General features: G+C 45.3%; 10 protein-coding genes across 10 annotated transcripts; 6 read left to right on the top strand and 4 right to left on the bottom strand.

Moving 5' to 3' along the window:
* Positions 1 to 2,973: 2,973 nt before the first annotated feature.
* F5B22DRAFT_621384 (uncharacterized protein) lies at positions 2,974 to 4,949 on the bottom strand. Its single transcript, XM_047975888.1, has 3 exons — positions 4,434 to 4,949; positions 4,234 to 4,370; positions 2,974 to 4,179 (listed from the first exon to the last, which is right to left on the bottom strand). Exons 2-3 carry the CDS (start codon positions 4,354 to 4,356, stop codon positions 3,475 to 3,477), a joined length of 828 nt encoding a protein of 275 aa, XP_047827218.1. The 5' UTR covers positions 4,357 to 4,370; positions 4,434 to 4,949; the 3' UTR covers positions 2,974 to 3,474.
* A 1,247-nt stretch (positions 4,950 to 6,196) lies between these two features.
* Positions 6,197 to 7,743, top strand: F5B22DRAFT_423880 (NAD(P)-binding protein). Its single transcript, XM_047971673.1, has 5 exons — positions 6,197 to 6,386; positions 6,494 to 6,546; positions 6,608 to 6,776; positions 6,868 to 7,133; positions 7,209 to 7,743. The coding sequence occupies exons 1-5, from the start codon at positions 6,343 to 6,345 to the stop codon at positions 7,583 to 7,585; spliced, it is 909 nt and encodes a 302-aa protein (XP_047827217.1). The 5' UTR covers positions 6,197 to 6,342; the 3' UTR covers positions 7,586 to 7,743.
* A 157-nt stretch (positions 7,744 to 7,900) lies between these two features.
* Positions 7,901 to 9,247, bottom strand: F5B22DRAFT_638797 (uncharacterized protein; the record flags this gene model as incomplete). Its single annotated transcript, XM_047977633.1, has 1 exon — positions 7,901 to 9,247. One exon carries the CDS (start codon positions 9,245 to 9,247, stop codon positions 7,901 to 7,903), a length of 1,347 nt encoding a protein of 448 aa, XP_047827216.1.
* A 2,709-nt stretch (positions 9,248 to 11,956) lies between these two features.
* On the top strand, positions 11,957 to 12,916 carry F5B22DRAFT_423794 (uncharacterized protein). Its single transcript, XM_047971671.1, has one exon. It carries the CDS (start codon positions 12,069 to 12,071, stop codon positions 12,762 to 12,764), a length of 696 nt encoding a protein of 231 aa, XP_047827215.1. The 5' UTR covers positions 11,957 to 12,068; the 3' UTR covers positions 12,765 to 12,916.
* Positions 12,917 to 13,327: 411 nt separating this feature from the next.
* F5B22DRAFT_423796 (uncharacterized protein) lies at positions 13,328 to 14,967 on the top strand. Its single transcript, XM_047971672.1, has one exon. The coding sequence runs from the start codon at positions 13,413 to 13,415 to the stop codon at positions 14,760 to 14,762; it is 1,350 nt and encodes a 449-aa protein (XP_047827214.1). The 5' UTR covers positions 13,328 to 13,412; the 3' UTR covers positions 14,763 to 14,967.
* A 59-nt stretch (positions 14,968 to 15,026) lies between these two features.
* On the top strand, positions 15,027 to 15,897 carry F5B22DRAFT_423789 (uncharacterized protein). The gene is made up of 2 exons (XM_047971670.1): positions 15,027 to 15,447; positions 15,520 to 15,897. Exons 1-2 carry the CDS (start codon positions 15,218 to 15,220, stop codon positions 15,797 to 15,799), a joined length of 510 nt encoding a protein of 169 aa, XP_047827213.1. The 5' UTR covers positions 15,027 to 15,217; the 3' UTR covers positions 15,800 to 15,897.
* Positions 15,898 to 16,386: 489 nt separating this feature from the next.
* On the bottom strand, positions 16,387 to 16,929 carry F5B22DRAFT_423782 (uncharacterized protein). Its single transcript, XM_047971669.1, has one exon. It carries the CDS (start codon positions 16,886 to 16,888, stop codon positions 16,598 to 16,600), a length of 291 nt encoding a protein of 96 aa, XP_047827212.1. The 5' UTR covers positions 16,889 to 16,929; the 3' UTR covers positions 16,387 to 16,597.
* Positions 16,930 to 17,079: 150 nt separating this feature from the next.
* F5B22DRAFT_423745 (uncharacterized protein) lies at positions 17,080 to 18,666 on the top strand. Its single transcript, XM_047971668.1, has 2 exons — positions 17,080 to 17,281; positions 17,333 to 18,666. The coding sequence occupies exon 2, from the start codon at positions 17,429 to 17,431 to the stop codon at positions 18,551 to 18,553; it is 1,125 nt and encodes a 374-aa protein (XP_047827211.1). The 5' UTR covers positions 17,080 to 17,281; positions 17,333 to 17,428; the 3' UTR covers positions 18,554 to 18,666.
* Positions 18,667 to 18,719: 53 nt separating this feature from the next.
* On the bottom strand, positions 18,720 to 19,480 carry F5B22DRAFT_650097 (uncharacterized protein; the record flags this gene model as incomplete). Its single annotated transcript, XM_047979266.1, has 3 exons — positions 18,720 to 19,185; positions 19,242 to 19,282; positions 19,337 to 19,480. 3 exons carry the CDS (start codon positions 19,478 to 19,480, stop codon positions 18,720 to 18,722), a joined length of 651 nt encoding a protein of 216 aa, XP_047827210.1.
* Positions 19,481 to 21,505: 2,025 nt separating this feature from the next.
* F5B22DRAFT_423735 (uncharacterized protein) lies at positions 21,506 to 23,154 on the top strand. The gene is made up of 2 exons (XM_047971667.1): positions 21,506 to 21,970; positions 22,023 to 23,154. Exons 1-2 carry the CDS (start codon positions 21,677 to 21,679, stop codon positions 22,647 to 22,649), a joined length of 921 nt encoding a protein of 306 aa, XP_047827209.1. The 5' UTR covers positions 21,506 to 21,676; the 3' UTR covers positions 22,650 to 23,154.
* Positions 23,155 to 24,745: the final 1,591 nt, after the last annotated feature.

Below are 24,745 nucleotides of genomic sequence, written 5' to 3'. Positions count from 1 at the left end.
GTAAATTATTAAAGCCTTAATACCATTATAATACTAATAAAGTATCCTATTCCCTTTATCGTAAAACTTTAAGCTAGATTTCGAAAGGCTAAATAGTTTACCAAAATCAACCTAAAATCCGGATTTTACTTAATTAAAATTAAAAAGGGTTATAAATAAAAAATAGCATTCCGTTATAAATATAAACTTTTTAAATATATAGTTATATTTATAGAACTTATTAATATTCCTATAACGTTTTAATCTATAATAAACTATATCTTTCGGAACTTTATTAATATAGGGCTACTTATATACCTTAATAACCTTTTAATCTATGCGGAAATAAAGGAAGAATATAATAAAATAGTTAAAAAGGTATTATAATACCTTAATAAGCATAATCTAACAATAGTACTCTAAAAATACAAATAACGCATATATAAAGTCAAATTCCTCAAATATATTATTAATATTAATAATATTTCAATAGCCTAAAACAAAATTAACTATATTATTAAATGGAAAGTATTAACTACCCTATATAAATTATAATAATTTATTAAATTTATAAACTTTTACTAAAGATTTATTAAAAAGTTCTTATTAATTATAAAACTACTAACAGATGTAAATAAAATAGATTAATAATAATAAAAGTAAACGGAAGCTATAAATAAAGCCTTTCTTAAGTTTAAATACCGTTTTACTATAGCCCCTATATTTATCCATTTTAACCCCTTTAAAGTAGCTCACGTTAAAACTAATGCCTTTAACTTTACCCTTAAAGCTATACTATTATAAAAGAATAATAATAGTAAACTCTACCCCGTTGCCTTTTACTTCTAAAAGTTAATACTAATAAAAATGAATTATAAAATATATAATAAAGAGCTATTCGTAATAATAAATAGATTTAACCAATAGTATTAATACCTAAAAAGCGTTTAACATTAAATTGAAATTTACTTTAACTATTAAAACCTGTTATATTTTATAATAGCTAAAGTCCTAAATAGATGACAGGCCCGTTAGGCATAGCAACTATTAACATATTAGTTTATAATAAATTATTAACCTAGTAAATTAAACGAAAAGGCTAATATTATATTGAAATTAACCTAATATTGCTTTAAAAAAGAAGGGAGTAAAAACTAACCGGTTAAATCGGTTTTATAGGAAAAACATTTTTTACATTTTAAAGGATTAATATTTAACTTAGCAACGTTTATATTACTAACCTTTAAACAGCTTTATAGCCTTTCCATACCTAAATAGCTACTAAAGTTCGTTAAGCTTATTAAAGAAGTAGCAAAGGATAACCTAGAGTACTATTTATAAAAGGATAAACCCTTTAAGGATATAAAGCTTATAAATAACTTACTATATAAGAAGGGATACCTATAAATATTTATAGCTATATAATAAAAAGTAATAAAAATAAAGTATAATATATAAATAGCTAAATATATAAAAATAGATAAAATATTAAAACTTATTATAAGAAATTTTTAATAGCCTAATATTAAAGCAACTATAAGGGACTTTATATAAAGCTGCTACACTTATTAATAAAATAAAGCCCTATAATACGCCCCCTATAAATTACTTTAACCTATAAAGTTATACTATATTTTATAGCAATTGGTTATAATAAACTTTATTATTAATTTACCTTTATTTAATAGCTATAACTTTATTTAAATAATAATAAATCCCTTTATAAAAATAGAATACTTTATACCCTTAAAAGTTAAGGAAAAAAAAACTAAAGATCTTATTAAAATCTTTATTAAGCATTATTAAAAATTATATAATATACCCTTTAATATAATTTCTAATAAAGACTTTAAGTTTATAAACTATTTATAAAAGGACTTTTTAAAGCTTATTAGTATTAAATCCTATATAAATATAGCCTTTTATCCCTAAACTAATAAATAAATAAAATAATTTAATTAAATTTTCAAAATTTATTTATAAGCATTTATTAATTATAAAATGTCCAATTAAAAAAATCTCCTATTAATTGTTAAATTTATATACAATAATATTATATTAGCTTTAACGTATATATCCCCCTTTTATATAAATTATAATTACTATTTAATTATATATAACCTTCCAATAGTATAACCTTATAACCTATCTAATAGGTTATATGCCTATTAAATAACGTAAATATATAAAGAAGCTAAGGAATAATTAAAAAAGGCCTAATAATATATAAAGGAATAAGCGGATAAAAGATAAAAGGCTTTACCTTAATACGCTAAAAACTAATTAATAATACTAAATATAAAAAACATTAAAATAAAAAGACCTATTAAAAAGTTAAATAAAAAGATATTTAATCCCTTTAAAATCTATAAAGTAATTTTACCTACCGCTATTAGATTTATATTACCTAAAGGATAGAAAATCTATAATTTATTCCATATTTTATTTATTAAACCTTACCGTACTAATAATCAAGCATTACCTAACCCTAACCAAATCCTACGGGAAGCACCTCCAATAAAATCTAAAGACTATTAAATAAAAGAAATTAAAAACTTTTTAAAAACCTAAGGGAATATAAAGTACTTAATTAAATGGAAAGGTTGGCCAGCTAAAAAGTATTAGACTTAGGAGCCCTATAAGCATATAGATAGCGCTGGTGTAAAGGCTTTTATTAAATAGTTCCACCAGTAGAATCCTGGCAAACCAGCGGACCCCCGAGCGACTAAAGCCCCGGACTCGCAGACCCCCTAAGGAGTCAGTCGTGCTCAAAGTCGAGCATCAAAAGGAGGGAAATAGTATTACACGGATAGTCCTATAAGACCTAAAGACCCGAAGATAACCAACGCTACCCCTGGCAGAAAGTGAGGCTATAAACGATTGGATAAGAACAACCTATTAGCTACAAAAAGACCAACAGTTAAAGTATAAATACCCAACAGAAGGAAGGGAGTCACAGATTGTATGAGGCCTAAATGAGCATAAATAGCTAAGGAATCTCCCACTCCAGGATAGGAGAGAGAAAGAGATTAAGGCCCTAAAGACCCCTAGTAGATTATTAATGAGTATGACTAAGTTCCAAGCCCTCTATAAGAGCCCTTGTCACATGCTACGTAGTAGCTTACCCAAGCCTCCGCAAGGGCATAGGGACGTGGCACGCTGTCCGCTACCTGAACTACCTAGTAGGGTACATATATACTCAAAGTGAGTGTGAAGCTATATACCCATTAAAGTCCAATTCCAGTTCTAAAACTCAAACCCAATTGTTGGTGAACCCCGTTGCGCCTCACCCGACACCACACCTCTTTAATAATTACATGAAGCCGTTTCTCATGTGCCCGGCTTAGGCTATGCTTAGCGTAGCTCATTTGTGAACAAAATTGAAAAACGTATAGTCTTCTCGGTTTCAGCGAATCGCCTTGTTCTACACCCATGGTCGTAGTACCTCTGCGATCTCTATAGACTAGGATCTTCGACTACTCTCAAGGAAAGCCACTACCAGTGATGAAGGTAATGACTGCCATGAGGTGGATGAGGTCCATTGCCATGATATCGGTGTTGCGGATCAAACGGAGGTCCAGGGGGTATATGTTGTGGGCCTGGGATTTGCATGTTAGGGTAACCATTGCCCTGAGGTGGTAAATGTCCGTTGTCTAGGTAGTGCCGATGTTGGTCGAATTGAGGCCCAGGGGGCATATGTGGTAGGAATGGGGTTTGCACGTTCTGGTAATTATTACCCTGAGGTGGTAAATGTCCGTTGCCCGGATAGTGCTGACGCTGGTCAAACTGCGGCCCAGGGAGCATGTGTGGTGGGCATGGGATTTGCACGTTATGGTAATCACTACCCCGAGGTGGATTATATCTTGTATGCAGATAACTGGAATCGGGGCCAACCTCAGGCCTTATCCGACCTCCAAGTCGATTATGCAGAGACGAATCTTTATCCACTGGCGTATGGTCAAATTTGCGATTCTGTCGAGCTTTCAGTCGATCACGCATAGCCGAATCTTCATCCACTAGCGTTTGGTTAAATTTGCGATTCGATCGAGCTTTCAGTGGGTTATGCATAGACGAATCTTCATCCACTGGCTTTTGGTCAAGTCTGCGATTCATTCGAGCTTTCAGTCGACCCTTGACCGGCGAAGCTTCAACCACTGCTGGTGGTGGAGCCGGAGCTCGAGGCAAAACGTCGTAGTTTGGGTAAAATCAAGTTAGCTCTATCTCATTCATACCAGGGGACAAAATTGAACTTATCTTTCTCGCCTCTAGCTCCCTTCTCTCCCCTTTCTTCCTTCGCTCCTTTTGCTCTTTGTTCGATTTTGGCGCCTCGTTTAGATTTGCCTTGACCACGTCCCTACACATGTTTGATGATCTCATTGCTTGGTTCGTTCCTTCAGAGCGTATCAGCAGGCATGTCCCTTAAAGGTGCATTGGTATAGAGTGAATCATATTACCTGATAATAACCATTTGGGTATCCCGCTGGCGACGGTAGTGTTCGGCAGATGGCTCCAGGGGAATACCTTCGTGAAGGTATGCTGATTTTGATATTCTGTATTTGTCTGGTGAGGCGAATGATGACTGAAAAGGAATAGGAACCATTTGTGCTTGAGATATTTAACTATATATACTTTGACGCCCTTGTTGGATGTACTAGAAAATTAAACAACAAAACAAAAAGATCGCACGTCATAAGTTTTGTACTATCCCTCGTCGAGGTAGTCCTGGAGATTAGGGATCAGAAGCTGCTAAGCACCGTAAACCAACAGGAACTTCGCGAGATATTTCAAGAATACTCACCAAGATGGTCGCAAACTTGTGCAGAAATAGATTCTTCTTCCCCTACATACGACCAGCTGCGTTCCGATAGTTAAAAAAGGCTTAAGGTGGGTTATGCCGTGGCGATATAAGCAGCAGCTTCACAGTATGATTGTTATAGCAGAAAAACTGTCCACAGATATTTAAATTCTCATCTGCCTAAATAAGAAAAACAAACGGGTGTAGTTTGGATGTTATAGACATAGGCGCCTAGCGTTTTCTGCGCACCAACAATTGACCGCAATCTAGGTACCATGTGACTGGGCCCTGACAAAGAACCAACAGCAAATGGTTTTAGATGCCTATCTAGTAGGTTTCGGTGATCTATATATGGATGGGGTCATGGGCATGACGCTATATGAGCTAATTATCGAGAAAAGAAGGGATGCTGCGGCAATTATAAGAATCGAGGAAAGGGATCTTTGATGTCGTTGGTTTTATGTCGATATAGGAAGCCGGCCTTCACTGGTACTTTAAAAACGAGGTCTCAGCAAAGGGAATGGATGTTGGTGGCCTTGTTCATATCATTCTCATCTCCCTTGATTTAATGTTTGCGGCGAAGACGAGACCTCGACTTCGGTTAGCACACCGAAACGCGAGATCGCATGGATTCCCTTCCCCTACGCATAGAATACGGTGAGCAGCCAATAAGCCATGCTTGAACTTTGCCAAGACTCTTAGGGGCGGTATTCAAGAGACAGATCTAAGGAAATTGCAACCACAAGCAGAGGGTCGAAGATCACAGTCGTCCCGGATGAGGAGTAGTGATTCGAACGCTACTGGCAGTTAATAGGGTTGGCATATTCATATATTTATCTAGTCAAAGGCGTACGATCTTCATCTTCATCACCGATTGCTATCATATTAGCATGTACTCGAGGAGGTAGCTGGGTGGTAGAGGCCATGGCATTTTGCCTTGCGAATACAAGTCGCAGCCAGCGTCATTGATACCTCGTGTAACCATACAACTTAGCCGATGAGCAGGTGCATTGGTGTGAGGGGGTCTTTTGGAATGGCTGTCAAACGCTACAGGTCTTTGTGTGAATAACTAGAGTGAAAACCCGGGAGAATTGGTTCATTTGGCATCCTTCACCGCTTTTCCCTCCCTCGAGTAAAAACAAACTGTCTCGACTTCGAAGAGGTTACTAGAAAAAGCACCGTGGCGCCTCCTCTTTTGAAAAAGCCGGCGGACTGCATTGTGGCTGCTGCATGTTGCTGCATCTGCATGTGCGTGTCTCTGTCTCTGCCTCGGCATCGCTCTGGCGATAATTCAGGTCTACCAACTTCATTGGTAGATAGATACCGCAGGCTAGATAGCTGCTACCTACTTAACCTAACCTAGGTACCTACCTAGTTAGTCTACGAGCTATGGTATAGCAAACTCGATAGCGGGCAGGGGATGCCTGTCATTTCTTCTTGATAATAGCTCCCCATTCCTAAGAAAAAAAGCCACCTATTGCAAGCAAACAAACTCAACAATTCCTAATATATATATATTTTTGAACATTTTTCGTGTGTACCTTATAACTCAGACGCGGGTATCCGACATGGCGGGACCGAGAACAAACCAGAAGACGGTGCTTGTGACTGGGTAAGGTGACATTGGCCTGTGTTACGCAGCGTTTCCCTAACACACGACACACCTAGCTACTCAAGTAGCTATCGCGACTCCGCTAACGCTTCATTCTCATAATGTAGCTGCACGCCAGGAGGCATTGGCCATAGCCTGTGCCTTGAGTATCACAGGCAGGGTAATTCTTGATCACTCAATTGAATGCTGTGAAAGCTGTTCTGTTGACTATGCGCCGCCAGGACTACACGTCATCGCGACCGCGCGTCGGCCCGAAGTCATCGCAGACCTCGCTGAGCTGGGTATGAGCGTAGTAGCTCTGGACGTAACCGACGCCGAGAGCATCAAGAAGTGCCATGATGAAGTTGCCAAGATCAACGGCGGCAAGCTGGACATCCTAGTCAACAATGCGTGAGTAGGCCTGCGACTATCTATCTATCTCTCTATATATCTATCCATCTACGTATGTAACATGATAAATATACTCAACGGCGATGAGCAGGGGCCGCACACATACGCATCCGGCGCTAGATATTTCACTCCCCGATGTTCGCGCGACGTTTGAAACGAACGTCTTCGCCATCATGGCCATGGTTCAAGCCTTCACCGACCAGCTGGCTGCCGCAAAGGGTCTGATCATCAACATCTCGTCACTGTCCTCCATCACGCCCTATCTGTTCGGGTCTGTCTACTGCGCCAGCAAGGCCGCCGTCAACGCCTACTCACGTACGCTGCGCATGGAGCTCGCCCCTCTCGGCGTGCGCGTCAGTAAGTACTTATGGGTTCAGATAAAGAAAGACCCCGATATCCCTATTTGTTGATTACTGACTCCTAGCTTCGTAGTGGTGTCGATGACGGGGACGGTGAAGAGTAACACGGCGAGCCAAGGCCACCGCGTTCTGCCCGAGAATAGCGTTTATCAGAAGATCAAGCACATCTTTGAATGGCGGCTTGTGTTCAGCCAACACAACAATACTATGGACACGCTCACGTTTGCAAAGAGACTGGTTGCTGATTCGCTCCGGCCTGAGCGACCGATTTGGTTACGAAGTTTGGTTGGAAGGCCCGACTGGTTTTGGTATGGTGGCATGGCTTCTATAGCGTGGTTTGGTCACAGTTTGGGCGAGTGGGCGGTTGACGCAGTTTGCTGGTACAAGTTCCGCATGCCTGAGATCATGAAGTTATTGGCAGATAATGTAGCTCAGAAGAAGTCGAAGTAATTGGGTCTACTTCTCTTTAATGATTCAGGACGCATACTTATATTATGGGCGTTGGGTAACTACATATGTAAGTCGATGATAATAATAATTAATATTCTCTCATAGAAGCGCTGTATGCTCTGGGCCGTCATGATCCAACATAGCTCAGAATTCTGAATTCATTCACGGTGCAAGTTACCCTCTACCACCAAGCTATATATCTCTTGTTTGGCATCGCTAATTATGTTTAATTCTAGAAGTTCACGAAATGCGACGATACGGGATCATGTATAGAGCCTCGAGGAACCATCAAACGAGGCAAGTCCCTTCAGTAATTCACTCAACAGCCCTCCATCGTCGTTCCAGTTCGTCGGCAATATACGTCGGCGAGCCGCTTATCTCAGCTCCAATCGCAGCAGCCTGTGCAGCATACTCCGCGCCCTTGATATGCATATGATTGTGATGTCCGGCGCCAATGGCCGAGCCGGCATACGTCGTCTCCAACGGGAGTGTTCGATAAAATGTATTCCCAGTAGAATTGTAGAAAAAGCTATTATTCAGCGCCATTCTCTGCTGAAGCACCTTGATCTGCATATTGCTCATGATCTGCCGCACCCGCGGCATCGTCTCCGCGTACACGGCGCGACGCTGCAGGCTGTACTCGAGCAGCGGCGTCGGGTCGGCCGGGTTCGAGGCGCAGGCTGTGAGATATAGCTGTCGCATCCGCTCGCTGTACATCTCACACATGACGCCTCCTTCGACATAGGTGCCTTGGGACGGCATCGCGTCCGCCAGCGCCGTGCCTCGGATGAACTCGTGGTAGCACTCGGCGCACATCGTGCACTGCTGCCAGCCGTACCAATGCCTTTTCTCGACGTACCTATCTCGAGCGCACATGGGCAAGCATGCATATTCCCTGACGAACGACTCGAGTGGCGCAGGATCCTGTTTGTATACCAGCTCTAGCAGCTTCGTCATGTACGTGCTGAACCGCGCGATGCCCGGGTTGAAACTGCATGTGATCTTGCTCTCTGGGGAGACCCCCTCCTTGGCCGTAAAGTGGTGCTCGATGCCCATGGGCAGGACGATCGCGGCCATGCAGCCTTGACATATCTCGAAGCCCGGCGGGTTCGATAACAGCGTGTACCACGCGGGACTCTGCATCTGGCTTTGGCATCTGGGCGAGCAGTTGACGATGTGCATGGCTTTCCAGAATAGCTCTCGGTCGTTCGAGTCGAGAGTACGACCCCCGAGGACCTGCATGTTGAACTGTTGGCCAAAGTAGCACCCCACATCGACGCCGAAGCGTCTCGCCAGGTCTTCGCCTGCGTCTTTCCAGTCGTTGGACAGGTTAGTGAGGAGGATGTAGTCGCAGAAACACATCTTGCAGATGAGCAGGCCCTCTGGCCCACGGACCGGCGTGTAGAAATTATCACTCGGATACACTGTCTTGCTGCCCGGGCACGGCTTGATCGTCATGCGGGCCGCCACGCCTTGCACGAAGGCCGGCCAGTCGTTCGTCTGGGCCCTCAGTTTGAACTCCCTTTGTATGTAAGGCACCGCTATATCGCAAAACCACGTCTGGTCTGCCTGGTGCGGTAAGGTGCTGGGTTCGAAGTGATCTATCCCGAATTCAGGACACGAGAGGATGAGGTCCTCGTAGCACGCCTGACAGACCACCATGGCGGGAATGGCATTGTGTCGCGGCCGGTACCACTTGACCCCGGCAGCCCCATTCACCCCGCGCTGGCCCACGCAGTCCGGGATCGTCGGACGCCGGATCATGTACTCGACTACGCGCGCGAGAGAGCCGCTTGATAGAGAGGGTCCCCAGAGGCAGTCTTTTATCCGCGGGCATTTCCACCGGCAGACTCGGGGCTTCCCGTCATCGTGGTATGTCCCCTTGAACTCGCCGGCGAACCGAGAGCTGCGGATCTGGCTCTCGTAGCAACTTTCACAGATGGGAAATTCTGGTGCCTGAGGATGCGTAAACCAGGTGGCGGCAAAAGTGACATTAGTTGATATACACTCCCTCGCCGCAGCCTGAGACTGCGTCGGTGGTGTGGCGGAGGTGCCAGAAGAGGCATGGGATGTCGGTGATTGAGCAACTAGCGACCGCTGTGAGGGAGAAGTAGTTGATGGTTTGGTAGTAGGTGGCTGTGGATTTGGAGAGTGCTGTGGAGGGAAAGAAACCTTTTCTGGGATCGAGGGAGCTGGATTTGAGACTGGACGAGGTGTATACGATGGCGTTGCCTCATTGTAGTTTTCTAGCCGCATGGTTTGAAAGCTTTCACTGATTGCCGCCATTTCATGATTAGTTGCGGGTTGAGTCACCTCTTTTGGAATACTTGATTGTCTGAATTTGTTGTGGTCAACATGGTAAGCATTTGTGTTAGCAGTTGAATCTTGTGACTTGTCAACGGGCTGCCACGAGTCCCTGTTTTGTATTGGAGCTGTCTGTTGAACTGCACTTTGCACCTGGTTTGGTTGAGCGTATGCCCCTGAGGGGTTTGGATTCACCGGCTCGGAGACACTTGGAACAACACCAGCATTTAGCTCACCAGAATTCGAAGGGGGTTGAGGGCTACCGCTAGCCGCCAAGTGAGCAGGCAAGGGCGGCGGCGGAGGTATCCTTCCACCAGGAAATAGGTGAGAAATATCAGAGTAACCTGACGTCTGATTTCCCGGATTTCCAGGAATTCCAGACTGAAACTGGTGATGCCCACCGTACTGTGGTATCATTGAGTCTTCTGTGGTACGCGGAAGTTTGTTCTGAGGGTGCGAGGAGGGACCTTGAGCTCCGGCAATGGGAACACTCTTCCGCTGGATCCCGGATGCCGACCGAGGCGGAAGAGCAGGCCGAGGCACTGCATCCGGGGTCGGCACCAGTCCGTGGCCGTCATTACGTGGTGGAAGGGGAGGCGGATTTGCCGCATTGTCTGGGCCGGTGTGAGGCCAGTGAGACATGTTGTCTACCACGGATTCCTAGTCTACTATTGATGCGCAAGAGCAACATCGGTCGGATAGTGATGTTTGTTCCCAAGACTATCTATATCATGCTCTTTTCAACATCTAAAAAGCGCTAAAAAGTGGTATGGTGGATTCCTATGTTCTGCCTGCCTGGATGGATAAAGAACTCAGCCGCATCTTGGCGCTCGACTCATTGGTTTTTCGACTACCGAAATCTGCTAAGCTCGTACGTGATATGAGTTACCCCATACCCTGAGGCCACGGCTAACACGCATAATAGGTACCGGTATGTTGAGAACTGCAGCTGTTGCATGATTAATCATCACGGTCTCAGGCTGCCCACGTCTAGTTGTCGATATTTTACCACACTCATCTACTCATCTGTGTATCGGCATAGTTGGGAGAATGAAATGTCATGATAAATAGTAGGTAGTGAGGGTCACCTGGTAGAGCTAGAAGAACATTAGTCATATAATGTTTGCGATCTTACAGAATGAACGAATTCAATACATGATCTCGTGCCGCACGATAGATGTTAAATCCGAAAGTCGTTGCGGATCGGAAGTGATAAGAAAGCCAACTCAACTTCCGACAGTGATAGTTTCATCTGACAACAATTTGCGCTCATCTCATTCCCAGTAATATTTTTGTCATGTGGTTTAAAATTGGGTCATTTGAGCCTGGTAGGGATATACTCGGTGAATTATATCGAGCTAAGGGCGATCAGTAGATTTAGGCATCCTTCAGTGTTTGCTGATTTCCCTTCACGCAATATGCGAAAGTACTTATGCGTTGATTTACGGGGACTACCTACGTATAGCCTCTCTATTAGCAGCGGTACCCATGAGGGACAATGTTCCAAATGCAGTTGGATCGCAGCCATGGGCCGATTGCTGATACCTAGTAAAATCCAACGTTACAATTTACCCCAGTTGGAGATCTCCTGCAAGATTCACTAACCACTACAGGGCTGGGAGAGACTTGGCAGTTTGTGCCAATCGTGATGAGCTATGCTGAACTAGGCATCTAACAATAGGTACTGGTAAAACCAGGGTGAGGGTCGCATCCCTTTGCGCACGTAAGTAGGTAGACTAAGCCTCCGTGCTGTTGGATCCTCTTGCTGAGATCCTATCATGATGCGCCCTCCAGATTCGAGGTCATCTGCCCTGAGCAATTTCGTGTTGCAGGTCCCGAAGCTGTCAACCCTGGACAGTACAGTGGTTCGCAGCCGTGGAACCAAACAACAGGGAGTGCAGACGTTTGGTTTGGTCAACGAATCGGCGAGGAATTCACTCACCTGCCCTGTCATGCTGTACCACGACGGAGAGATGTACCCTGGTTAGCGTTGCAACCTCGTGGTTCATTCCGCAATGGAATCCTACAATGCAATGTATCTATATAAATCCCACCGTGGGGGAGCTGTTCCTCACATCTTGTTTATTATCTCCTCACCCAAGTCTTTTCGTGGTCTCTTCATCAGCCACCAGTGGGAACCGACCTGGCAGAATCAGTTCAGATCACCAGATTGTCCATAATGAATCGCTGGACTAGCTTCCTTCTGCTCGGGGGCGCTTCCCTTTTGAGCGCCCAGTGCACTGCCTCCAATGTGCCGTCAGTGAAAGTTCCCTCCTGTGACAAGGGCACCGGCAGCGTGCAGTACGACAAGTCTGTCCCGAACGGCCAGGACAAGTTCCCTCTTACCCAAGTCGATCTTTGCTACACCAACAGTGATATCAAGATCACCTTCACCGCATTTGAAGAAGTCAACTTCTTCTACAATGAAAGCCACACCACCAATGACCCCCTCTATGAGTATGAGGTCATGGAAGCCTTCATCTATCACGGTACGAACGATCCCAGGAGCTACTTCGAGTTTGAGGTGAGCCCCAATAACGTCACATGGCAAGCCTTCATCTACAACCCGTCCAAAGTCCGGGCTGAAGGCATGCCCTTTGATAACGGCCAACTCAGGACTCCCATTGTCGATGGGCTGGTCACCAGCACTAAGCTGGATAGGAACGCACATATCTGGGTGTCCAACGCGAGTATCCCACTAGGTCTTTTCAATGTCGACGATGGAGAGGCTAAGGGAACTCAATGGCGCATGAACTTCTTCCGTACGATTGTATCACCTGATACATTCCCCGACCAAGGCTTGGGCGCGTGGAGCCCTACAAATATGAGCAATTTCCATATGACGCCATTCTTCGGGAATGTGCTCTTCGTCTAGTGCAGATAAACTAGATTCAGAAACAAATCCAGAATAACAAGTCGTCGAATTGAACTTATCGTCGCCATTACCCGACTCTGTGTGATTCAATGTTGAACTCAGCTTGTGGCGAATAGACGTGAAAGTAAGCGGTGAGAGGCGTTGTCTAATTAGTTGCCCACCGAGCAACTTCAAAGTCTCCGACGCGTATCTGACGATGGGCGAATACTTATTCTGGGCGGATGACGCCTCTTAAGCATACAATGTTGCCCATTTGCTATTAGCTTTATTCAGTTGGGCTGAAATATGCATTAGTAGTTTCGGTATGGCCACTTGGCGCATAAGGCGTTGGGCAAGTCTGGTGGTGTCGATCTTAGCCGTCGAGGACATTCTGCAGACCGCCATCTCATGCAAGCTGCAATACTTCGTCTCAATTCAGATGGCGTCGGCAAATAGTGTGGATACTGAAATTGTAAGTAGCGGTCTTAGAAAGCCATAATACAGAGTCTGGAAACATCGCCAAGTTTGATGCTCATTTTCCACTCTTCTTCCATCGTCGAGGATTTATTCTGCTGTATTTATCAGATTGCCTGGCTATAAGTGTACCAGGTCCTATTCCGCAGACGTCTCTGTCGTAATTTCGCTCGTCGCACGCGAAAAGGATCAAAGATGACGATGGCGAAGACTCACTTAACCATACACACGTCCACTCTGTTCGACTCGAGGAAGAAACAGTTCGTGTCTGATATCTCGGTCGAGGTGGACCCTACCACGGGACTTATATCCAGGACGTATCAGCGTAGCCAGCCATTGCCTCACCACGGTGTCTCCGATTCGACGACCATAGACCTTCGCGGCTTGACGGTTATCCCGGGGCTCGTCGACGCTCACACGCACATATTCCTACATGGATACTCTGAAACTCCATCACTAAATCAGATGCGCGATGAAAGTCTTGTCGAAAGAGTTGTGCGAGCGACCAACCACGCAAGAGCTGCGCTAATGGCAGGCTTCACGACGTATCGCGACCTTGGTACAGAGGGATTGCGTGACGCAGATGTTCAATTTCGAGACACTATTAATCGCGGCATCATCCCCGGGCCCCGTATGTTCGTCACAACTGAATGCATCGCTTCCAGCGGGGGCTATGAAATTAGGCACGAGAATAGGCTACCTGGCGTAGGCAATGCCGTCGTCAGGATTTCCGACCCAGCCGATGGCATCTACGGGGTTCGAGCCGCTGTTCGTCGACGAATTGGTGCCGGAGCAGATATCATAAAATTCTATGCAGATTATGAGAAGCGCAGACTCCGTTTCCCGGCTCCTGCTTGGCCGGGGGCGAGGGCAGTTGCGTTTCCGCCGTCTGGGGAAGTATTCCTGGGCGGTGAGAATCCTGTATTTCCCTTGTTTACTCAGGAGGAGATGGATGCGATGGTAGCGGAGGCGAGGGTGAGCAGAGCGCCGATAGTGGCTCATGCTGAAAGCCCAGAAGCAGTCATCATGGCTGCGAAGGCTGGTGTGACATCCATCGAGCATGGCGGTATACCTGATGAGGCGGCTCTGGAAGCAATGAGAGAAAACAAAACAATATTTGTTCCTACTCTCGCAGTGTATGACGAGGAAATACGACGGCAAAGCAATTATTCAGAAAGTGCCAAGAGAGCATATCAAGAGATCGCTACTTACACGAAGGCAGCGTACGACAAGGGAGTCAAACTTGCTTGCGGTGGTGATGTAGGATCTTTTCCCCACGGAGAAAACATACGAGAATTTGAGTTCATGCTCGACGCCGGTATCCCTCTCCTAGATGTTTTGCAGGCTGCGACTTTACATGGCTGGGAAGCTTGCGGAGGCGATCTCTGCGGTAGGAGATTCGGTTCCATCGAGGAAGGTTATGCAGCAGATATCGTCGCCCTCGATGGCGATTTGGCTCGGGATGTGAGTGCTATCAAGCGCGTCAATTTTGTGATGAAAGACGGCCGAGTCTACAAAGATAGCCGACAAGAGCCCATCTCTTGACAACGAATGACGGGCAACCTTAAATTATCTATTGAACTGCACGGTGCAAATGCAGCCACCTACTAAGTGTATCTCTACATAGTTTCAGTGACTGAAATGTAAAAACAGAAACCTGGGCGTTGCGCCTCGACGTTAGCTCTCGCTTGCTCTCTCTCCCTTTTTCGTTTATACCTTTGATGTGAAGCTACTTGAAGGAGCCGACGCCGCTTCGCACTTCCCTAAGAAGAATCCAGCCATATTTATCATCATGGGTTTAATCAAACCTATCACACAGAAGAAGGTACGACTGCTCTGTCTCATACGAAATGCTTGCCTCGCCCATGACTGGGGGTGGGCGTTCATATACCAGCCCAAAACAACAAGCATATTGAGCACGATCAACAGTATCAAACAGCTATTCCCTATCAAATAGATCTTCTGCCAAATATTCTTTGTCCTTTATTCAATCGGTTAACATGCCTGGTCTTGACATTATTGTCGTGGGCGCCACGGGGTTCGTGGGCTTCTCCGTAGTGCATTGGGCTATGTACACCTCGCGCATCAACCATATAATCGTCTTAACCCGCAGACCTATGCCAACACATGTTACCAATAGTGCAAAGGTCACGGTCATAATTCATCAAGACTTCAGCGATTGGCCACTTTATCTACTTGGGCTACTAGGAACTGCCCATGCGTGCATCTGGTGAGTATAAGATGGCCCATCTCATCGTTCGTGCATCATGACTTAGACGTGCGTCCGCTGACTCTATAGAAGGGCTCTTGGAGGTCATGCGTACACCTTTGGTAGCCTTGATGACGCAAGGGAGGCAACTATGGATTTCCCCCAGATAGCAGCCCAAGAATTTGCCCAAGCTGCCCGACCTTACCTGCCACACGGACGGCCTTTCATTTTCGTCTACGTAAGCATTCGTTCAGCAGAGTGGGACGATTCCAAGCGCCTACATTATCTCAAAAATACAAGACGTTTAAAAGTGAGCCAGATTTCGCACATCAGTGATAGCACGCTCACGTCTACTCTCTCAGCTTCCCTATAAGCCTAAACGAAGAAAGCACGATAGTACTAATCATACTGCTGCATAGGGAAGCGCCGAAATAGAATTACTCAGAACCGAGGAGGATAACTCGGATTGCTTAACAGTTAAAATAGCGCGCCCTGGTTTCGTGGTAACCAGTATTAAAAGCGGGCTCAAAGGTCCTCTCAAGGTACTCGGCAGAAGACTCCCAGGCGGCATGGTTGACGTTAGGAGGCTAGCCCACTGCCTTCTTCAAATTGCCCTGGGCGATTTTCCTGATCGTGCCATATTTGAAGCTGAGTTTTTAAACGAGCATGGGAAACAAGATTATGGTTACACGCCTAATGCATTGGTTCGTCTCGGTCGAAGCATACGTGATCGGGTAATGCGGCATTAGGTGCGGTATCAACAACAGGAATCTATTATAGCGGTAGGCTTCAGCGGCTTGGTTAAAGATTCGGAGTATTGAATTTCTCAGACAGAGATTTGTATCGTTTGATTAGCGGTGATAGGAATAACAACGTTGAACTAAATCTTACTCCCATTGACTTCGAATTCCTAGCAGCATTGGATACAACACTCTCGATAACGCGTCTAACAACGACACAGCCATTAGTTACAGCTCTTGGACGAAAATTTGGATTTGATCCTTCAAAACAACGAGTTCGCTACGCGCCTCACATTTTGAACCTTATAGCCAAATCTATAATGTATAGATCGAAGAGAGATAATTTTACTCAACTTGTTACAAGATAGGAAGATGAAAATAGCGATAACGAAGAAGAGGCTCTACAAGAGCTGGTTAATATGCTTAATGATCTAGAAAATATGGAAGATGGGGTACACATAATCGATCTCGATCACGAAAACGGGGATGAGGATGATGCTGTTTATCCTATCCCATCCGAGCTCAATGCTGAGGAAATGGACAGTCTCGAAAGAATCATGGGTGAATTTCCAGGGTCGTTGGATATTGTGAAGGCGCTCTTTGGGTATAGATAGTGCTAGGCTGGTTCTTGGGAACCCCTGCAGGAGACCTATCATCGCGGCGTTTGATGATGCTATGAAGAATACGTAATAAACTGGAATATTAATGTGTTCTTTCTCCATGCAACACTAATAGACATAGATAATCAAAGACTTGAGTAGACAAAGCCTAGGATTAGGGGTGGAGACTAAAGGTAATCCGTTGTAGGGCTACCAAGGGTGCTGCTCTTGGTGGTTGTCCTGCTGTAGTGGCCCCCTAACAGATACCAGAGCCTTCACAAATACGCGCGCGCAACGACATTCTTTCATACATACATGCTTCTTCAAGTCTACCAACAGCCCGCTAGTCGTTGTCTCTATCCGACCGCGCAGCGCAGCGGATGCTTTTTGCGGCGACTCAATCAATTACATCACACGCAACGTCAGAATCTTCTTCCATTCGTTTCGCCACCCACATCTTAGCTTTCCTAGCTTAGAACTCCAGAATGGCTACTTGGATTCATATTAATACATACGGTATGTTTTTGGCACGTATAATAATCCCACTTGATCCTTATATGATGCCAGGGACCATTTACTTCGCTTCATGTCGTTCCGCCATCGATGACGACATGATACAATTGTACTCAAGAGTACTCTTGGGCAAGACAGTAGGTTAGTAATATGGTCCGTTGTTCGGTTACAAGCGTATTTATCAACTCAGAGTCAACATTTGATGTCGTGTACTCGCATATCGCTAGAGAATGGTACCAACAAGAAGACATTAATATCAATCCCTTTCATAATAGCCGACGGAACCATATCGAGACCTGCTGGATTTTTGACCTTGATAACGATGTTCTCCGACTTAACAAGGAGAATCGTCACCTTCAGCTTCCCCTTTCCCTTATCCGCGCTCGCTCTGTTACCATTACCGACTTTGAATCTTACGCGCCACCAAGGCTATCAGAACCAGGTTCTCGGCCTTTCCTCGCATCGCCTTACTGGAATTTGCGACGCAAAGGGCTAGATCCGGAGCGCTTGGGACGGCGCCGGGCTTTTGTTGGCAGGGCCCTCACCGATTTTGCATTTCAGTGGAGGCACATTCTTTGCGGCCGGTACAATAACTCAACGTTCCGGAAGTTTGCTTGCGCGATTATTAGGATTGCTACCTTGGACTTCAATGTCGTGGAAGCGACTACTTCACGTCAGGGCTCTGGTGGTTTTCTAGTCTGGCTACACAACCTTCCAGAATGGGATCCACTCAAGGGGGATGTTGTCCCAGTTTCTAGAATATCTATTGTTGTATCTCGCCATATTACCCACGCCATTGCCATTGCCCGTAAACACTTCGCGAAGACGACACCATCAACCCCATCACAGATCGCTTTAACAGTGTCTGACGAATATCAGACGTACTTAATCCTCACAATACGAGAAGTCATCCTATATCGAATCAAGAACGATTCTGAGATATACACAAAGCCTGAGCGTTTGTTTAACGGATATGAATCCCCCTCCGAGGAAGCGTTGCAGCTCCTCCTTGAAGCTACATATGGCCATTTTACTGGAACTCTTACTCACCGATTGCCTATCGAGTTGCATCATCGAATTCTTGATAACGTGTCGGCGGGACCAATTGAGAGGGCTAGAGTTGGCTGTATACTTGAATGTGGTTCCATTTTCGCATGGAAGTGTGGGGGCCGGAACATAGAGAGAGAAGAAGGATGTCGAAACAGGACGCAGTCGACTCCTGTGGAGTCACACATTTGGTTCGGCGACCACCCTAGTGGCGTAGCATACAAGTGAGCTGATTTAGCATCTCGAGGCTGTGGGGGGGAAGATCTCAAAACTACCACACGTCGCGCCCACTGTTTCATCTACACCACGTGGAAGCCTACACAAATAGCAGGGGATTCTCTTTAAGGTATTGGCCCCAAAGCATGATATCGTGGACATCTCTGATAAAATGCATCTAGCCTCCAACCTTGCTGCATATACCGCCTTCATACTTGTAGAATTGCGCCAGTAACCCAATTTGAATCCTTCCATAGCAATTCTTCGACTCGTTCCCATTCCCAGCAAGATGATCCTGAAGCTGGTCTTCGGTGGCCCCCCACGGCTGTCCCATCTTCTTGCTCTCAGTGAGCATGAAGTCATATTGATACAGAGTTCCGCCAGGTCTCTGAGAAACCTTGAGTGTAGAAAAGTCCGGACGACTATTGTCACCCTCGGTCTCCTGGACGACATCAAATCCTTCCCTTTCGGGGAACATGAAACGAAGGATGCTGCCCATGGATCTTCGATAGAGATGCTCTTTTGAGTCTGGCACCCGCGTTAAAAGCTCAAGGCCAGCCTTGACGTTGTCATTATCGAGATACGACTGAGGAGGGGGAGGGTTCGGATCCATGAGAACAGCCCTTCCGGTTCTATCATTATTCCTGTATTGCATAGTTCAGCAAGGGCTAGAATGCCAGCCGCGTGGGTTTCATTTTACCCTTGTGGCCATGACTTGGAGGAATCACGGGTCCAAGTGTCCTATCTAGTAGTTAGTGACGTGGGAGCCATGGAAAGTTCGATAAGATGGCATACGTTTGGGTTATCTCCAAACCCTGATAGTATAGAGTAGCATATCGCGTTTGTAGCCATGTCCAGGTAGTAAACCTGGCCGGCTGAGTTAGTGTATTGATGAAACCCGCTATTACCAGTTAGTTGTCCGAGGTCACAAGGAGCCATGGTGCTGATCTAAGTGATATGAAATCTGAACGACTGGTGCTTGGTTGCTGAAGGGAAGCGAGATTCAGGTGATATCTCCTTACATTTATATGTACGTACTTGACGGGCAGTATTTGCCTTGATCGCTGTAGACATGCTAAGTGTCAGACCACGGGGATCAAGGTCTCGACATATGGGCCAATTCAAAGCCAGGAAGAAATAGAGCTTGGTACGCCGCAAAGCTCCCCGTAGAGTTCGCACGCTCAGAGATGAGTGCTGTTATCATGTGTGGCCAGAACAGTCGATACTAATTACAACCATAGCTAGCCAATCCTTCCAAGATGGGCCAGGGGGTATTCCAAGCACGTTCTCTGTCAATATAATCAGCACTAAAATCAGATTAACAAAATGACTCATCACTTGTTCTATTCTCCCCGTTCTATCTATGTGTCGGTACGGGAGGGTGCGTAGGCAGAGCACTTCCGGTTGCCAAACGGTTGGCTCACATTGAACGTCGCTTTCTGCGAAAGAGACAAAGTTAAACGTAGCACACCTATCGGATTTATGTGCCGGTGCTATAGTAAGCCTATACTATCCCCTCCTACGAATATGATTAAGGCATGTATATTACGATGTAGTGATCTGTCGCGGAAAATTACTTAGCGCGCGCAAGCGATAATGAGGGGCTGGTAAATGTCGTCGAGAAAGCGCGTATTCTGGGAAATACAGACGCGGATGGGGCGGAATTATGCGAAATGGTGTTTTAACGCAGTAGAGCGGCGTGGCAGCCTGGTGTCTGTTCTTTAGATGAACCGACAGACTTCATTGCGTCCCCTTTTATCTTTCAAGGTAGCAGATTGCCCATTTGTGGCTTAGAAGGCTCTCCATATCCTGTTAGTACTTACAACGCTGTCATTGCCCATTTCCACTTGTGTCGCCCTTGATACACCTCAGTAGTACATCCTTCAAGTATTATTTTTTATTTGTCGGATATCATTTTTCTCTTTTACTAAGTAAGATCTATGAAAATTAGTGATACAGCACTACGAAGCTTCTGATTTATTATTCATACATGACAGCTGTAACTTACGATATTGACCTCAACACTAGTGAGATGGACGTAGGTGCATTACGTTAACGACAACCCACGCTCCTTGCTTGATTGACGCAAGTATAATGCATTCCCTAGAGACGGTTTCTACCCAGATTTGCAGCTAGTCACTTGACAGGTAATAGAGTTCATTGGGGAAAGGTACAGACCAAACTCATCCTGTATCGGCGCAGCCCTCGGACCTTTTGCTGTAAGTAACGAATCAGGAACACAAACATTAAAGCTTGTCATATTCTTCGTTACTTTGATACATAGCCATTGAGGATAGCGCAGGCTTGGACAGATCTTTGACAGTCGAAACCTTGCTAGTTTTTCATTGTTTGGCGGGAAGAACTGCAATGCTCTCATTATTATCAGAGGGTCAAACCTCGATTTCTTGTTCACTAACACAGCATGAATAGGGAAAATATTTGGTTATGTTCTCGTGTATCACGACAAAGATATTCCAAAGACAATACTGCACCCTAGTAGGGAGGAACTCAGTGCATGGAAGAAGGAGGCTTGGAGACAAGGCAGTACCGACTTTGAGGAATACCCTGACACCATTCAGCGCTTCACGAAAAGGCCTACTACTATGCTTAAAAGAAATATTGCCGCCCAAGGCGGCCAGGGCCAGCTATTCCATGTTTCTGGGGCCAATTCCAGCACCGGAAAAACCGCGGCACAGCAAGAATATGAGGGGCTCCGTCGGCTCCTCAGGGAGCAATGTGAACGGAGACGGAGACGGATACGGCACCAACACTGGTGTACTATGCTCCCATTAGAAAATAAATTTGGTAAAATTACCCTAAAAAAAAAAAAAAGAGGAAGAAGGGAAGAGCAACACCCAGGGTTTGCACATTGATGTGCATCTAGTGGGTCCATAAAGGAGGCGAAATAGGCCCGTCGGCTTACGGAAGATAGACCGAATACTCTTATTACGCCGGCACCATTATTTGGCTCCGCGGGAACCCCCCGGGCTTCTCGGCATTACGGGCCAATACTATTGCCCCGAGATTTGATCTCAGGTCCGGTTTCTCAAGTAGTTGTGGTTAAAAGGTGCATTGTAGTCTGTCGTAAGGAAACGACCGAGATAAAAATCTGCGACCAACCTCCTCAAATCCATCATGCTATTCCTTATCGTTGGGATATCTGGCAACTTGGGCCTGAAGCTGGCCGATGCACTCATTCGACGAGGCCACCAGGTCCGTGGTGCATCAAGGTCCAAGTCCTCCATTCCCGAGAGGGATCTGGCGAGGTTGGAGAGTTATTATCAGACCAGGACTTGGTATGATACGGACACTCTCAGACAAGCCGTTCGAGGCGTGGACACGGTCGTTTGCGCATACACCCCGATTCCAAGTCTAGCCTTGGAGGCGGAGCTACTTCTCGTCCGAATTATGGAAGAAGAGGGCGTCACGGTAAGTTTCTACCCTGAAAACTGTGGGGTGGACTACTAACTATCTTTCACAGCGGTTCGTCCCATCTGCCTGGAATCTGGATTGGTCTCAGCTTGAATGGGGCCAGGTGCCCTATTATGACGTCTTTCTTGCCCTCAAGCGCCAACTGGAGCTCTCATCTACTGTGAAGCCACTTTACATCTTTGTTGGAATCTTGTGTGAGGTGTTCTTCTCCGTCCCAGGCCACGGAGGATTTGCACCTGCGAACCAAGGCGTGTGGGATCCTGTGCCCAAGAGAGCCATGGTATGGGGATCTGGACATGAAAAGTGGCAAATCACGACGGAGCGTGACGCAGCTGAGTTCACGGCGGAGCTTATCCAGGACCTCTCTAACGAACCCGGGATCTACAGATTCTGCAGCTTCGAGAAAAGCACAAGGGAGATGGCGGAAGCCTACGAAAACGCTCGCGGTGTTAAGGTGACAATCGACACCGCTGGAAATTTGGAGGACTTGAAGGTCGTCGCGGCAAATGCAGTGGAGAAGTTGGGACTGCAGAGATCATGGGAGTGGATGGGATACTTCTATCAAATCTACCAGCTGAATGGAACCTTCCATATGAGAAAGCTAGACAACGACCGCTACACAGCTGTCAACGCGACCTCCTTGGAAAGGTTCCTGGAGCTCAATCCCCAAATCTAGTTTGATAAGCGTTGTACTCGGGGAATCCGGTGAAACTTTAACTTGGTCGTTTTAAGTTCCTCATTTAGTTTACACTTTGCCTTGAAGGATTTCATTTTAGCTAAAGCCCTCACCTTTTATGGAATATTTAGAGTAGTTCAGTCATTACCTAATGCGCACCATCCACTCTACTATCTATTGCCTGTTGGATTCATAAAGAGAATTATGTTATTCTGGGATTCGTACTCTTCCTCTCAATCACGTTAAGCTGATGTATCCTGATTGCTAGCAGCATTGCTGTTGGTGGTCTTGTCTTGCCTGCCATATCTCTCTTGTGCGTCGACCTGTCCGTGACGACCGGCGTGCCTTCAGCGTCCCCTCTTTAGTATATAGCTGCCTAGGTTTCCAAACTACCCCTTCAAATGAGAATGTAATCCTTGTGAAGAGAAATTAATGGTCTAATGATTTAAATTTGCATAAAGGGATAGTAGGATAAAGTCCACGGCGAGGGAGTCTACCAACGCATGACCGGGAACATTGTTGTCACGAGTCACTGGGGGTTATATTCAGACAGGCTGCTGAGTATCAGGAGACAAAACAGATGAGAAACGATTCAGTTACGCCATCATCGTTTCCTGTTTGAATTGTTATTTGACATTCTATCTGCCCTTCACGCTAGTATTCTTACAGATGAAGGCCATCTACTCTAGGAAGTCTGATGGAACATCAGGGCCCCATACAAAAAGACCCCCTTTACCAAGCTTACTCTTCGCTACAGGTGTGTCGCTGTTGATCATATCCCCGTCCACATAGTGCTCCATGATGAACTTGGCCGGGTCAAACCTGAAAAATGACATTAGGGACTGAACAGGACACGGAAGGGAGACCACCTGCCAGTAATCAAATATTTGGCTACCGAGAACATGTCTACCGACACCCCAACAGGTTTGGTAACCATTCTGCTTTAGCCAGTTGTGGCCGAGGGCCTGGGTGTCGAAATCATAAATTTCGTAGGAGGAATGGTGGACATGGGCTTGCTACCCTCGTAGAAGAAGAAGCAGTGGCGGTCCACCTTTTCCTTCCCGCGGTCCAAATGGATGAAGGTTGCTACGTCCCTTCCTGACTCCTCGTGGATCAGATGACAATCATGAATTTTAGCAACAGCGAGATCCCCGGCGGAAGAGGGGGGCATGAAGAGGTACATCGCTGGGCGCGAAGTTGAAGTTTTCCGTGAAGAACTTGAACGTGCGCGCGAAATCTAACGTGCAGATTCCAAAATGACCAAGCTTATGAACGGTTGCGGGGCCTGTGTCCAGGTCAGAAACAGGGAAAGGCGAGGAGTACGGTGGGCCACTACCACAAAGTGCGAAAATAAAAAATCAGGTCAAGTGCGGGGTAAAACCTATTTTCCAACTGTACCTAAGGGGACCAAATATAATAAAGGATATAAAGTAAAGTTTGAAAAATATAAATAATTACTTAAATACCTATTTTAAAGGTTATATAAATAATGTATAGCTTATATTAGGCTTTATAATTATTTAAGTTAGGGCTTTTAGCTATATAGGTCTGTATTGCAGTCTGTATTGAAGGTCTGTATTAAAGGTCTATATTAAAGGTCTGTATTATAATTAGTACTGTAGGTTTCTATTATAATCTATATTACAACCAAGCTATATAGATTATATATAGGAAGGTTAACTATATATAAGCATATATATAATAAGCTATTAATTAAGCTATAACTTAACCGTTAAATAGGACTATTATACAGATTGCAATATAGACCTTCAATATAGACTACAATACAGACCTTTAATACAGACCTTCAATACAGACCTTCAATACAGACCTTCAATACAGACCTACAGTACAGACCTTCAGTACTGACCTTCAATACAGACCTACAGTACAGACCTTCAGTACTGACCTTCAATACAGACCTACAGTACTGACTGCAATACAGACCTACAGTACTGACTGCAATACAGACCTTCAATACAGACCTTCAATACAGACCTTCAATACAGACTGCAATACAGACTGCAATACAGACTGCAATACAGACTGCAATACAGACTGCAATACAGACTGCAATACAGACTGCAATACAGACC

The sequence above is a fragment of the Xylaria bambusicola genome, assembly GCF_022495145.1.
Source record: "Xylaria bambusicola strain CBS 139988 unplaced genomic scaffold F5B22scaffold_50, whole genome shotgun sequence".
Taxonomy (NCBI): Eukaryota; Fungi; Ascomycota; class Sordariomycetes; order Xylariales; family Xylariaceae; genus Xylaria; species Xylaria bambusicola.
This window is presented reverse-complemented; position numbering and strand designations above follow the sequence as displayed.

Coding starts and splice junctions, on each gene's coding strand:
- F5B22DRAFT_621384 (XM_047975888.1), bottom strand. CDS start 4,356: ATGAGATCATCAAACATGTGTAGGGACGTGGTCAAGGCAAATCTAAAC. Junction 4,180..4,233: donor GGGAGCTAGAGGCGAGAAAG/ATAAGTTCAATT, acceptor ACTTGATTTTAC/CCAAACTACGACGTTTTGCC.
- F5B22DRAFT_423880 (XM_047971673.1), top strand. CDS start 6,343: ATGGCGGGACCGAGAACAAACCAGAAGACGGTGCTTGTGACTGG. Junction 6,777..6,867: donor GACATCCTAGTCAACAATGC/GTGAGTAGGCCT, acceptor GGCGATGAGCAG/GGGCCGCACACATACGCATC. Junction 7,134..7,208: donor CCCTCTCGGCGTGCGCGTCA/GTAAGTACTTAT, acceptor CTAGCTTCGTAG/TGGTGTCGATGACGGGGACG.
- F5B22DRAFT_423794 (XM_047971671.1), top strand. CDS start 12,069: ATGAATCGCTGGACTAGCTTCCTTCTGCTCGGGGGCGCTTCCCTTTTG.
- F5B22DRAFT_423796 (XM_047971672.1), top strand. CDS start 13,413: ATGACGATGGCGAAGACTCACTTAACCATACACACGTCCACTCTGTTC.
- F5B22DRAFT_423789 (XM_047971670.1), top strand. CDS start 15,218: ATGCCTGGTCTTGACATTATTGTCGTGGGCGCCACGGGGTTCGTGGGC. Junction 15,448..15,519: donor ACTGCCCATGCGTGCATCTG/GTGAGTATAAGA, acceptor ACTCTATAGAAG/GGCTCTTGGAGGTCATGCGT.
- F5B22DRAFT_423782 (XM_047971669.1), bottom strand. CDS start 16,888: ATGGAGAAAGAACACATTAATATTCCAGTTTATTACGTATTCTTCATA.
- F5B22DRAFT_423745 (XM_047971668.1), top strand. CDS start 17,429: ATGGTCCGTTGTTCGGTTACAAGCGTATTTATCAACTCAGAGTCAACA.
- F5B22DRAFT_423735 (XM_047971667.1), top strand. CDS start 21,677: ATGCTATTCCTTATCGTTGGGATATCTGGCAACTTGGGCCTGAAGCTG. Junction 21,971..22,022: donor TGGAAGAAGAGGGCGTCACG/GTAAGTTTCTAC, acceptor TATCTTTCACAG/CGGTTCGTCCCATCTGCCTG.